The 14663-nt window shown below is 35.9% G+C and overlaps 1 protein-coding gene across 6 annotated transcripts in view; it reads right to left on the bottom strand.

Moving 5' to 3' along the window:
* Positions 1-4944: 4944 nt before the first annotated feature.
* foxn3 (forkhead box N3) overlaps positions 4945-14663 on the bottom strand; it is a 143349-nt gene continuing 133630 nt past the window's right edge. For all 6 annotated transcript variants that reach the window (XM_055172750.2, XM_055172749.2, XM_055172751.2 and 3 more), the window contains one exon: positions 4945-8945. In XM_055172750.2, coding sequence (XP_055028725.2) covers positions 8489-8945 — 457 coding nt within the window. In that variant the 3' untranslated portion in view covers positions 4945-8488. The remainder of the gene's footprint in view (positions 8946-14663) is intronic.

Here is a 14663-nt window from a genome sequence, read left to right as displayed (position 1 = left end):
TGTATGTGATTAATCGCGATTAATCTTTTTCCAGCTCTAGTTTTAAGCTACACTAAATTTATTCGGTCGGTGCTGTACACCAGAGAAACTGAGTAATGTGAAACTGAGTTAGTTAAAAGATACAATGCTTAGTTTGACTCCTTTCTCTGTTAAAAGGCAATATGGACAGACTTGGTTGCTCATGAAAGGGCTATCTATCTCCCCTTGCTCTAATGGGTCCTGTTTTCCCTCAGGTCCTTTAGGTGGACTCCTAATGAAAGATCAAGGGCACGAGCTGCCCTCAGTGCAGAAATAGTGTACCTGCAGTTAGCAGGATGGTTACAGAACATTAATTTTACCGCAGGCTCATTTGTAACAGAGAGAGCGAGTGTGAGTTTGAGTAAAACTGATAGAGAGAGAGAGAGCAGAAGATCTCCCCAAAATCCAGCAGCAAAGGTGGAAAATTCCTCGAAACTGTGCTGTGCAGAGCAACCTGGCATTTCCACCTGCTGTGTCAGCACAGTCCTCATGGAAAATGTCAGATTCATTACCTGATCTCTTTTTCTTTACTTGTTCTTTTACTCTAGTTTTACTGTGATTCATACTTCTGCATGCTGGTTTATCTCTCTCACTCTCTTCCAAGTGATCTGAGGAAACAACGTTAAAAACATCCAGTTAGTGACTAGTACAATAAATACCAAAACTTGTTTACCGTCTTGTGTTTCGAATGTGTGTGTCAATTACCTCAGCATTTAGGAGCACACTGTCAAAAATCAGACACCCCTATAGATTTTAGCATAGATGACATTCACAGGTCACCAGGTTGGGTGAGATTATAGTGCGTCTAACTGCTCAAACCCATGTAGATCTCAAGCATATGGCTTCTGATGAAATGCCCTGGCACGTTTCGGTGGAGGTCGGGCTCGTATCTGAGATTTCATTTTCTCCTCAAATCCCTATAGGCTGTGCCCTCATGCATATCAGGCAGGATGTATAGACATACAAATGTATTTTAACATTCCTCTCGTAATGTCACAGATTTGCTGTAATGGGTGTCTGACTTAAAATGACAGATTTGCGTGCCTATCGAGCACCTCAGTTTCTTCACACCTTGGAAATGAGAATATTAAATTAGTTGCAGGGAGAAAATGTGAGTTGCTTGGTTCTCCACGTCATCCGAAAACATATCAGACATTTTAGGTGAAGGGGGCACCAGCTCCCCAAATAAACTTCACTTTGGTGCAAAAACATGGTGTTTTTCACATTATGGGAACCGATAGAAAAAAAGACATTCAGATGTGCTGGAATGCCACCTCACTTTGTTTCCTTGGCAACAAACACATGCGATATGTCTTTTGGAAGTGTGTTTTGGGGCTGTGTGCCAGCTCTCGACGGAGATTTCGTAGGAACGCAAAAAGAGATTAACTGTGTAAATGAAATGTCTTGTGACTGCCAGCGTAGCCTAATGTTTGTCGAGATCATATGATGAGGTCAGTGGCGCACCAAAGTTTGCGAATACATGTACACGCATCCCAATGGATTATTACATTTGTTACGCTTTTCGGTTTGTTTCAAAAAGTGTCTGTTTGCATAAATTTTAAACGCTTGTTGGTGTAGCTGAGTAACCTTTAAGTAACCCTTGCAAAATAGATGAACCCTGTGTGTCTGTGTCTGAAAACAAGCTTCTTGTTAATGTTCCCTCTTTTTTCTGCAGTTGCATAGCAACACAGGCGAGCATGGGTGTGGTGACTGGGAGCAGGGAGATGGTTGTGTGTGATTTCCCAATGTTCACTCTGTGATTATGACACTGAAATGGATAGTTTCAGTTCTTGATGCTGATTGGTCGATGCATGGGATCTATATACAAAAAATAAAACAAACAGCTCTGATTTCTTCACTCGGGTGCTATTAGTGTCACTTGCAGAATCTACTGTGTAGTTGACTGCATAGCAACATTCTGTTACAGCATACCATTAAAGTACGCATAATCCGGAAGTTGCGACAGACTTTACTTTCCTATTGTGAGATAGTTCCTAGTGAGACTAAATATTGAATGGGAAATATAGAGGGTGTGGCTTTTTAAATTGAATGGAACTAAAACGCAGACTGACAGAGGTTAACCGTTGTTCACCCACACAAGTAATCTGTGTCCACATAAAAGTCACAATGTAGAGTCTGCTATTGCGTTTAGTTTCGCGTGCGCACGTAAAAACTAAACTTAAAAAAAAAACTTTATTTAATTTTTTCTCCATGTCCCCTTAGGGGCTCCGTAGATCTCACAGCAAGTCGTGTTATAGTCACGAAAAATGTGATTAATTTGACTAATTTCGTGTCACTCGCACGAATTTCTATAAAGTTTTTTATGTATTGTTTTGTCAAGTTTTTTTCCTATTTTCTTACCATTATCGCTTGGGGTTGGGGTTAGAATCACTTTCTGTTACATTTTTAGACATCCTAAGCCAAACCCCAACTCTAACCCCAACTCCAGGCAAGCATAGTTTTAAAAGAGGAAGAAAAACATGTCGAAACCAACACATAAATGTACATCCTAACCCAAACCCCAAGGGACAATTACTTAAAAATAGGAAAAAAGAGAAAACAATACATAAAACGACACAAAATAGATATTCGTGCTTAAGACATAAAAAAGCTGAATTTAGTGCCATGGACACGAATAAATTAATCAAATTTTTCGTGACTATAACACAAATTTTCGTGAAATTATGTTGTTATTTAAACACAATCAAGTTGTTTTAAATTAAGTTTATTTAACTAAGTTCTGAAGGAGCATGGTCATGTAATCCAACCAATCAGCATGAAGAGGTCACTATCCCTCACCTCTGTCCCATGAAAGTTTTCTGCAGCATCCCTTCTCCACCCCAGCTAATATTCAGAGTTCTGAGCCCTTATCATCAGACAGCATGCAAAATATGCTTTATCTATATGCTTTAACCCTGTTGATTACATGTTAATGCGAACTCGTCAGTTGTGCACTTGGTACAATTGAGTGGTGGTAACTTTAAAACACCCCTGTAATTATAACCACACTGTAAAAAAAACCCCGTAGAAATTACAATGTAATTGCAGCTGGGTTGCCGGTAATTTACCGTAGATTTAAATTTATGTTATTTACTGGCAAAAGTTTGCTCAAAGCTAAATAAATTGGAAACACCAACAAGTCTTTATCTCCACAGAATAAAACCATACAATAACAGCCTCACGCAAAGCATTCCGGGAACCAGAAATCATCATCAACCTTTTTCTGTTTTTTGCTTCAGATTTAGGTTCCCAAAATGTTTAGCTTGATGCTGTTTTTTTAGTTTTACTCTGTAAAGACAAAGACTTGTAAATGTTAAATGTTCATTTAACTTTGAACAAAATGTTGCCAGTAAATAACATACACTGTAAAAAAATTCCGTAGAAATTTCAATGTTATTGCAGCTGGGTTGCCGGTAATTTACCGTAGATTTAAATTTATGTTAGTTACCGGCAAGAGTTTGTTCAAAGTTATATAAATTTTAAATATTAACAAGTCTTTATCTTTACAGAATAAAACTATATAATAACAGCCTCATGCAAAGCATTCTGGGAACCAGAAATCATCATCAACCCTTTTCTGTTTTTTGCTTCAGATTTTGTTTCCCAGAACGTTTTGTTTGATGCTGTTTTTTAGCTCTACTCTGTTAAGACAAAGACTTGTAAATGTTACATGTTCATTTAACTTTGAACAAAATGTTGCCAGTAAATAACATAAAATTTAAATCTACGGTAAGTTACCAGCAACTCAGCTGCAATTTCTACGGATTTTTTTTGTAATATACAGTAGTTTACTCAAAACCTTTTTCTTTTACTTGTTGATTTTATTTTACTTGTTGATATGTTTTATCATTGTTTAAAATGTTAACAAACATAAAAGAAGCCAAGCTAATATAAAAATGTTGCACTACTATTCACACATTCATACTCACATGGCCATTGGTGTGCTGGCTGGACACTGTTTGTGTTGAAGTTGTCCAGTATCATCTTAAGTCATGTGACAGTACCGTGAAATGTCATCAATAATGTATTGTAATAGATCAGTTCAGTACAAGAGGACATCATTAGGACAGTAAATAATGGTTCAAGGCTGTCTGCCATCTGAAGCTCAGCAGGGTTGAACCTCATAGTCAGTACCTGGATGGGAGACCTCCTGGAAAAATTGGTTGCTGCTGGATGAAGTGTTAGTGAGGCCAATGGGGTGCCCGCCCTGTGGTCTGTGTGGATCCTAACACCTCAGTACAGTGATGGAGACACTATGCACTGTCTTTCGAATGAGACGTTAAACCGAGGTCCTGGCTATTGGCCAACTAATTATTCGCATATATCCTCTCCACCAATAAACTGATGTGTGGTAGGCATTCAGACGCAATATAATGCAGAAAAGCGCTATATAAGTGTGACAAATTATTTCATCATTATTATTTTTAAAAAAAAGAAATATTGACCATTTCTGTTAAAAATATTAAGGCTGGCCACGACACCGCTATTCAAAACAGCCGTCTTAAAAATTTGTCATAAAATAGGAAATGTCACATTTGAATTCCATATCATGTATCATAATGACATATAATATGGTTAATATGTGATCCTGGAAAATATAAATTGTCATAGGGGTCTTTGAATAAATAAGCTTTCCAATGATGTGCTGTATGGTTTGTTAAAATAGGACAATATTTGGCCGAGATACAACTATTTGAAAATCTGGAATCTGAGGATGCAAAAAATCCAAATATTGAGAAAAATTGTCCCAATAAAGTCTTCCGCAACACATATTACTAATGATAAATACATTGTTGCTACAATTGTACCGCTACAAATATACCCGTGCGACTTATAACTGGTTTTGTGGTCCAGGGTCGCATATGAGGAAGAATAGAGCTACAGAGCAAATAAAAACATTCTCTCAAATATCATGCAAGTCCAGTATCACCTTTGCAACATTTTTTTTATTGCAACTGGAAGACAATACATCACATAAACTTGATGGTAGGGCTGGAGAAAAATAAACGGAAAGAAAAACAAATAGAATCTGTTGTAGCAATGGATAAAGTGATATTTACATTAATTGATAAAATTGTCTTTGGCAATATGATTACAAGTCAAGGAAAATACAGAGTGCAATAACGCCTCTATATTGACATATTCGCCGGGTGCACATGCCATCAGACCAAATAATTCATTTCAAACTAAAAGGACTCCGTTACTTTCATCTTAAACTGAAACACTTAACATAATGGCAGCTAAAAGGAACCTTTAAACAAAACAACAAAAAAACTATGGAAAAACATCGCCTCCTATGAAACGGGTATTTGGCTGCTTGTTGATGCTTATTCAGGTTCCTTTAACAGAGCGTTTTTTCACTGAAGGAACTCTACAAGGGAAAAGTTACGTAGTGAGTGTTGTAGTTTATAGGAAGGCAGTGTGTTAAACCTGGAGTATAGTCTGTTTTTTACGTGAAATTATGCACACGATCGAACGTACAGCCTTGCAAAGTATAGTTTATTTGACTCGTACGTGTACACTCAACGCATGTTCATTGCGATAAAACAATGCTATCTCACGAGAATTCGTACATATTTTACGAGTTGGCTAATTTGTACGACCACATTCGTAAGTTTTTGTACGATTTGCCTTAACTGTGACGTTGGGGTTAGGTGCGTGGTTAGGTTTCATTGTTGTTTTTTTTCATGAGAATCGTATGTTTTTGCACGATTAACTTCGTATGAATTCATACCAATTAGCCAACTCGTAAAATATGTACGAATTCTCGTAAGATCAAGCTGGATAAAATGCGCTGCATCTCCTGGGCTACATACTACACTCTCCTGTAGGCGCATGGCCGATGTATGCGTAAAATGTACGCAAGGTTTCAAAAATCGGTGCGCGGACCCTCGCGTACGCTTAAAAAATGGACTATACTTTCTACCCAGTCTCACAAAATTACGTACCTATACGCACATAATTTTTTGATTATTTTCGTGATACTGTCACGAATTTCTGCGTTTTTTCGTGACTGTATCACGAATTTCTGTTTACGTGTCATTGTCACGTATTGGTTACCCAACTTTACTTTTCCTATTTTCAAACCATTTTCGCTTTGGTTTAGGGTTAGATTTGGTGTTTGCGTTAGGATGTCACTTTAAGTATTGGTTTATACAATTTTTTCAGATTTTTTATATTTTCTAAATTTAAACCTTGGTGTTAGGGTTAGAGTTGGGTTTGGGTAATGACGTAATTTTATGTAAATCTAAACCGAAGCGACAATGGTAAGAAAATAAAAAAAACAGTTGGGCAACCAATACGTGACAATGACACGCAAACAGACACCCGCGATACGATCACAAAACAAAGCAGAAATTCGCGACAGTATCACGAAAAATAATCGAAAAATTACGTGCCTATAGGTTAGCTTTCTCATGGCCTCCATTTCGACTATAATGTGTAAAAACTGTTTAGGATTTAACATCAGACAAGGTCACAAATCCGTACGAGAGTTATATCCGGGATCATTCGTAGTAGGTGCAGATGTGGGAAACAAATTTCTAAAATTTTCTATCTTTGTTAGGTATAAAGGCATGCCAACAGGAGACATCACATTAACATTCATCAGCCAGGTAAGACATTCAACACGAAACCACTATCATCAAATGAAGGGGATGGAGGTATGACATGAGAGTAAATTACAGCAATGCAATATGATAGGAAATACTATGATTAAGAATATTTATCATACATGGGTCATTGACAGAAATGCTACAAGTTATTGACATCAAGTATGCGTCGTCCATTTTGCAGTGTATAGAGTTGTTACAAGCTTTGGCACTGAATCTTAAAATTCGTATGTTGGAAGGTAAAGAGACGTTTACCTCGAGTTGAGTTAAATCAATAAAAGTGCAATTGGGCGAGGTCGTAAAGTATATACACTAGCGTTTGCACTGAGCTCGGATATCTCGTTTATATAAGTGCTTAAATATAAAGATCTACTGGAGGTGTAAAGATCCGTTATCGTGCATCTGATACTGACAAACTCCTGAATAGAGCGATACGTAAATACAAAAAATACAGAAACGAAAACTATCACGTCAGATCCAAAGTCTTGCGGAATAAATGGAAGACACGCAGACACGTACATCCGGATTACGCATGGAAGAAAAGCAAGAAGGAGCTGGGTGCCGACACTCACTACGAACTTCTCCTTAAAGACACGGACATTGATATAGCTGAAATTCCCGACTCTGGAATGGTATTCTGTTAGGGTAGATGGGCCACGGGCCCTGCGCAGAACGTGAAGTCATCATATTGCAGATAGAGAGAGAGAGTTTTCCAACAGTCAGCGTTTGTCCCTGAAGAAGAAGATTTTTTTTAAACGCCTGCTTTAACATAACGTGATGACGAGGACGACAATTTTAAAAATTAAAATAACGATGAAAAAGAGACTAGGCCTATTGGCATAGAAATTAGAGGCGGTGCCGTAGTTCTCTAGGATCTATATTTATATGAAAATAATTCATGCTCCATGCTAAATACAGTATTTACCTTACATGAAGTTTTGATTTTTAAAAAACGGTCTTCTTTTTCTTTACAGAACCCATGCAACACAATTTGGAAAATTCTGCTGGCTACATTGCTTAAATTAAGAAAGGAAAATCGTTGTAGTGTAACTTTTATACAGTGTTATCCTGACTGGATGAAATTGCTTATTACATCACGAGGGTTGAAAAAGAAACGTAAACAAACAAACAAACAAACAAACACAAAACAACTCCACAGTCATAGCATTATTTTCTGCTATTAAAATACAACTGGCAGGTATTGTAGCATTAGCTCCAAGTTTTCATTTTCATTGTGCCAAAGAAGAAATATCACCATCCGCTATCACTTTAGATGGACGATATCACTCATTTTGATTGCTTAGGAAAAAACGTGGGCAGTTTAAAAAGACTTATTCGTGTATCACTTTTACCTCCAAAAAACACTTTGACAAAGGCTTATGGCTTTTCTCTCATTCCCGTGATTTATGAAAACTACCGCCAGCGTAAGTACGAGCCCTAAGACGAGCACGAGGATGGGAAGTGACATCACAGGAACTGCTCGACAGGATTGTCTCTGGCGTTTAATTCACATCACTCTTAACTTTGCACCACAAATCGAGAACATGCTGGACAATGTTTATCAAATTTCGACAATTAGGCCGGGGCATTTTTCGATGTACCTCTCACTTTTTCTACGAGCCAAATGAAATCCTTTGCTTTGAAGGCTATGGCTTCAATCTCCGTAGGTTAAAAACACACAATAAAAGTAAACTCAAACAAGGAAACCCTCTGTAAAATGTTACCTATAAAGATAGGAAAACAAAGTGATTGTTGATATTGCCACAAATCAGTAGAATCACCTGATGTCCTGGAAAAAAATAGTAAATTCTATTCAAAGTGATGCTTTTTTTCCTCCTCTTTACAATACAGTCCGTTCATTATTTTTGCTCTTTCTGCCCCTTAGCCGTCCGGTTGGTGATATTGTTCAAACAGGCCCTGACTCCCGCCAAATGAAGCAGGGACCCGGCCGCCTCCTTCATCTCCTCGTCATCGCTCTCTGGCGGTTTCTCCGTACGCCTCTTTTTTAGAGGAAGTGTGTCACTGGCCACTCTCTGTTTGGCTTTTGTCAAAAGTTGCCATTTCTTGTGCTGGGCGAGCGCGATGGCGTCCACCGACCACTCCTTGGGCTCCTTCTTGATTTTGCTCTTGTCGTCGTCCTCCTCGCTGCCGACCTCGTTCGCCTCGCTCCCGTCGCAGTGGGTCTCTTCTTCGGCGTCGGAGCTGGAAGATTTGGCGAAACTGTAGGTGTGGTCGTCCTTGGGGTCACCGCTGACCATCGGAGAGGTAAGGATGGGTTCACCCTCACTGCTGATTCTGTAGCCAGCAAGTACTGACCTATTAACACAGGAGAGAAGAGAGACATTAATATACAGCTGAGTCTGAAGTACAAATGCTTACTCTGTAATTATGTTGTAATTGCATGCTATAGTCATTTGGTATAATGACATGTAATACTGTATGTGCAACATAGACAATCGGTACAAATGTATTGCTGTGTATTGCACAGATGGTAATAATCTCTCATTGAAATACTGTATATGCATTATTTAAATTAATTAACCATCAATTTGTTTATTTCACAAATCAAATGAAAGAAATGAAGAGTTTGGTTCCAAAACGTGATAAACGCCATAAAAAAAGAGTTACCACCAAAATCAGTAATGTATCAGGTCAGTATTAAAAAGTAAATTCTTAATTTTATGCAAAATCTGATATCCGGTGTGTTATTCTGTCATCTTTTCTCCATTTTTACCAAAACGCGATAAATGCCAGTCCTCCACTGCAATAAAAGATTTTCAAGAAAAAAATTCTTAGTATTTTTGTCTTGTTTTCAGTAAAAATATCTAAAAATGCTTCAATTAAGATGCTTTTCTTGATGAGAAAAACGACCCAAGAAAATAAGTCTAGTTTTTAAACCAAAAATATCAGATTTAAGTGATTTTGTGTATAAAACAAGCAAAAAAAGCTGCCAATGGGTTAAGCAAAAAAATCTTGAACATTTAGATTTTTTGCTTGTTTTATACACAAAAATCACATAAATTTGATATTTTTGGTCTAAAAACTAGACTTATTTTCTTTGGTCATTTTGCTCATCAAGAAAAAGCATCTTAATTTAAAGTGACACCATGTAATTTTTCAACCTTCATAATAAATTTTCAAGACCCTTGTGATAGTACCTCGACTTTAAATAGGTTGAATGACATGTCTACCATAGCCTGACGGGGTCTGTATCACTTTTACTCGTATTTTAAAACTTAGGGTTTCTGGTAGTAACCAGAGCACAAAAAAAACTACAAAATTCGACTGCTTTACGGCATACGTCACTTCCTCCACACAATTTGTTTTTAACGTGAATTTTGCTGGAGGCTACTTAATGAGTGTAGAGAGTAACTTCTATTATGTGAGTCTGTGGCACTGTGTTAGTGTCATGGACCTATGACACGGGCGACCCGGGTTCGATTCCCCTTTAAGGCAATTTTTTTATATAAACTCTTGATTCATACATAAATGCGATCTTCTTTATAAATGACGGCGATTATCTTGCATATAGTTCCCTGTATTCACATGCGGTGTTCGCGTATTTACCTTTCTTTTACTGTGTCTATGATATTTACATTCCAATCCAGGATGCAATAGCAGTCAAACTTGCTCAAACTCACACAGTGTAAAACCAAACCCTATTCATTCACCAATCAAATCCGAGCGTTTCTCTCTTCTCTCTTCCTCATTTGCTGCGTTCCGCTGTCACTCGCGTGACGTATTACAAAGCGGCAGCCTTTAGGTCTGCTTGGACCACATCGGTTTACTTGGATTTGGAGCGACAATTTTCACACAAAAGAGAGGAAAAACGAGCGCCATTGCGGAAAATCCTGGTGGCGAGGGAGAGAGAGAGACGATGCAACAATATTTGTTTGGGAAAAGGCAAGGAAATACTTCTAGTCGTTTTTCAATTGGAAGGCTGCAGCATCCGGAGGTCAAATATGCAGGCTGTATACGTCATCAAGCCTGGTTTATTAAGGTAAACTGAGCATTACATTCGCAAGTCATAAGCATACTGCAACAATTTACGATTAACTAAGTATAATAGTCAACTTTGTAATTGTTAATATTGTGAAATAAGACAGTCTTGATGACGTATACAGCTTAGAAATACGACATCCGGAGGCTGCAACCTTCAGATTGAGAAATGGCTTCTGCCACGACGAGTTCCTCATCAGAAAGTTGTAACATGACTGCGTTTCTCCCTGTTGTCTCAAAATGTTGATCATTTAGCGTTTTAAATGTTTAGTTTAGTTTTAAGGTTGGCCAGTTCCTTTCCTTTGCGACAGTGCTGCGGCGCTTGTGAGCTCTAGGGGCGCTAGAAGTGAAAAATACATGTCTAGCACCCCCTAGTGGCCAAAAAGTTTCATGGTGTCCCTTTAAGAATTTTTAGATATTTTTACTGAAAACAAGACAAAAATACTAAGGATTTTTTTTTCTTGAAAATAATTTTTTGCAGCGTCCTTTTCTGCAGAATGCAATAAATCCGCTCAACAAATCACAGCGCACCATTCCACGCATTGTAAACAAAAATGGCGGTGTGTTGGATACATATGGAATCCTAGTTTTCCTCATCTACTTTGTACTTTGTGATCAACAAACAAACAAACAAAATAATACTTTTGATGGCATTGAGCAAAATTTTCTGAATTCTTTCTTGAATTTTCACAAATTTTTTGCTTACCCAATTGGCAGATTTTTTTGCTTGTTTTATGCACAAAATCACTTAAGTTTTATACTTTTGGTCTAAAAACTAGACTTATTTTCTTGTGTTGTTTTGCTCATCAAGAAAAATCATTTTAATTTAAGAATTTTTTGATATTTTTACTGAAAACAAGACAAAAATACTAAGAACATTTTTTCTTGAAAATATTTTTTTGCAGGGGATCTTATGAAAAATGTTCAATTATTTTACTCAAAGTCCACGAAAATCGAGCAGGACCAAAACATTTAACAGCTGATCGCTGTCAAAAAAGTTCGGCAACGACGTCCCAAGATGACAGCAGCAATGATGTGTTCTTAATATGACAAAGTAAGTGTTTTGATTAATGCCATTAATGTTTATTTTTTTAATCAGTGTATACCACTAGTCAACTAAATGATTATAACATGGCAAAGATGAATGCACATTTATATATTAATTCAATAGATTTATTGAATCAGTTTTTATCTTGTCACTTTCTTGGTATAGAAAACACGTTTTTACCCAAATTAGTCAAAATGAATTTATTGCGTTTTTGAACAAAACTCTTTAAATGCTCCCGTCTGTGAAATCCAAGCTACTGTATGAAATAAGGAGCATCAAGTTTGATTTCAATCTTTGACATAACCCTATAAGTCAATATTAAAGATATCACGGTTGTATTTTTACAAAATGCGCTTAATGATTTTATGTAGAAAAGACTAAATCAAAAAGTTTATGTTAAGTCTGTCACATACAAATTTTGTTCTGGTCTTGGTTTATATTGCGGCAGCATGTGACATCTGACGATGATTGAATTTGCTAAAGAAAGAACTAAAACTCTTTCAGGGGTTGGAAAAAATAATCTTAAGAGCTTTTTCGCTTTCTGCCAAATATGTGCATTTATCACTCATAAATTATAGCCACGGCACAGCAGGCTAAAGAAACGCCTTCAATAATTAATGCCTAAATGCAATGTCACTCATTTTACGGGAAGCAAAGCTATTTTACTATTGTAGCCTGTCACACATAAATCGAGACGTTGAGTAGACGCCGAATACTGTATGCATGTGGAGAGAGGAGAGCTGAGGTCATGTGTCAGTGTTGTTTTCCACTTATCTAAGCAGCATTATTTCCTGAAACATATTTTTCATTATTTCGTCTGACCTTGAGGCCATTCATATAGAGCAGTGGTTCTCAAAATTTTTAAAGTGTGCCTCCCCTTGGGTACTGCCCAAAGAAAATTCATGATATAAAACGTCAAATTTATCATTTTGATTAAACAAAAACATTAAATTATACAGTGTAGTTCTGTTGGTTGGTAGCCTTATTTTATTAAAGGGATAATTAAATTCTGTCATCAATTTCTCATCGTCCTGTTTTTCTAAACCTGTATGAATTTCTGATGAATGCAAAAGAAGATATTTTGATAAATGATGGTAAGCACACAGCTGATGGTACCCATTGACTTCCATAGTAGGAAAACAAATATTATAAAAGTATTTTGATAAATGATGGTAAGCACACAGTTGATGGTACCAATTGACTTCCAAAGTAGGAAAACAAATATTATAGAAGTATTTTGATAAAATGATGGTAAGCGCGCAGTTTATGGTACCCATTGAATTCCGGTATTTTTGTTTTTCCTACTATGAAAGTCATATCCCTTTAACACTTTACAATAAGGTTGTGTTAGTAAACTTTAGTAAATGCATTAATTAACATGAACAAACAATGAACAATATAGTTTTTATCATGTATAAATTCTTGTTAATTTTAGTTAATATCAATACAGTTATTCATGTTAGTTCATGGTGCATTAAAGGGATAGTTCACTTTAAAATTAAAATTAATGAATTAATGAATTTCTTTTTCCTGATGAACACAAAAGAAGATATTTTGAGAAATGATGGTAAACAAACAGCAGATAGTTACTATAGACTTCCATAGTAGGAATAAAAAATATGATGACATTTAAAGGGTACTGTCAACTGTGTGCTAACCATCATTTGTCAAAATATTTTCTTCATCATTTATCACAATACTTCCAAAATATTTTTTTCCTACTATGGAAGTCAATGGAAAAAACCGACATCATCCCGCCCCGAGCTAGTTCGTGTCGAGAGTTACAAATGCTTGATTTTATAAATGTATTGGTAAATGCCGAAATTAGCATGAAGTAAGATGAATAAATGCTATTGGAGTATTGTTCATTGTTAGTTTATGTTAGCTAATGCATAAACTAATACAACCTTATTGTATGTGTGACCTATTTTTCTTAAGTTTAAAGGGGTAGTTCACAAAAAATTTAATTTTTGTCATCATTTACTCACCCTCAAGTTGATACAAACCTGTATAAATGTCTTTGTTCTGCTAAACACAAACTAAGATATTGTGAAAATATGTTAATAAACAAACAGATCTGGGGCACCATTCACTCTCATAGTATTATTTATTCCTACACAGCAAAACATTACTCAGAAAAAATATCTACAAATTCTTAAATCAAAATGTTTTTTTTTTTGGATGAGCAAAATTATCTAAGAAAATAATTTTTTAGACAAAAACTATACAATTTAAGAGAAGAATTTGTACTTAAAGCAAGGCAAAATTATCCGCCAATGGGGTGAATTTTTTTTTTGTTGCTTAAATTAAGTGTTTAAGAAAAAAGAAAACTTATTTTTAGATTTTTTTCTCACCCCATTGTCAGATATTTTTGCTTGTTTTATGTTTAAATTTACTTAAATTGTAAATTTTTTGTCTATAAACTAGACTTATTTTTCTTAGGTCATTTTGCTCATCAAGAAAAAAAACATCTTAATTTAAGAATTTTTAGATATTTCTACTGAAAAAAAGGCATTTTACAAAAATATCAAATTTAAGTGATTTTGTGCATAGAGCGAGCAAAAAATCTGCCAATGGGGTAAGCAATTTTTTTTAAGTTAGTGTTTAAGAAAAATGTTCAAGATTTTTTTGCTTACACCATTGGCAGATTTTTTTGCTTGTTTTATGCACAAACTTACTTAAATTTGATGTTTTTGGTCTAAAAACTAGACATATTTTTTGGGTCGTTTTGCTCATCAAGATAAAGCATCTTAATTTAAGAATTTTTAGATATTTTTACTCAAAACAAGACAAAAATACTAAGAACATTTTTTCTTGAAAATCATTTTTTGCAGTGCAAAGAAAGAAAATGGTACCCCAGATCTGCTTGGTTACAAACATTCTTAAAAATATCTTCCTTTGTATTCATCTGACAAAATACATTTATACAAGTTTGGAATAACGTAAGGGTGAGTAAATGATGACAGAATTTTCATTTTTGAGTGAAC

The sequence above is a fragment of the Misgurnus anguillicaudatus genome, chromosome 7, assembly GCF_027580225.2.
Source record: "Misgurnus anguillicaudatus chromosome 7, ASM2758022v2, whole genome shotgun sequence".
NCBI lineage: Eukaryota > Metazoa > Chordata > Actinopteri > Cypriniformes > Cobitidae > Misgurnus > Misgurnus anguillicaudatus.
Note: the sequence above shows the minus strand (reverse complement) of the source record. Positions and strands in the feature narration are given on the sequence as shown.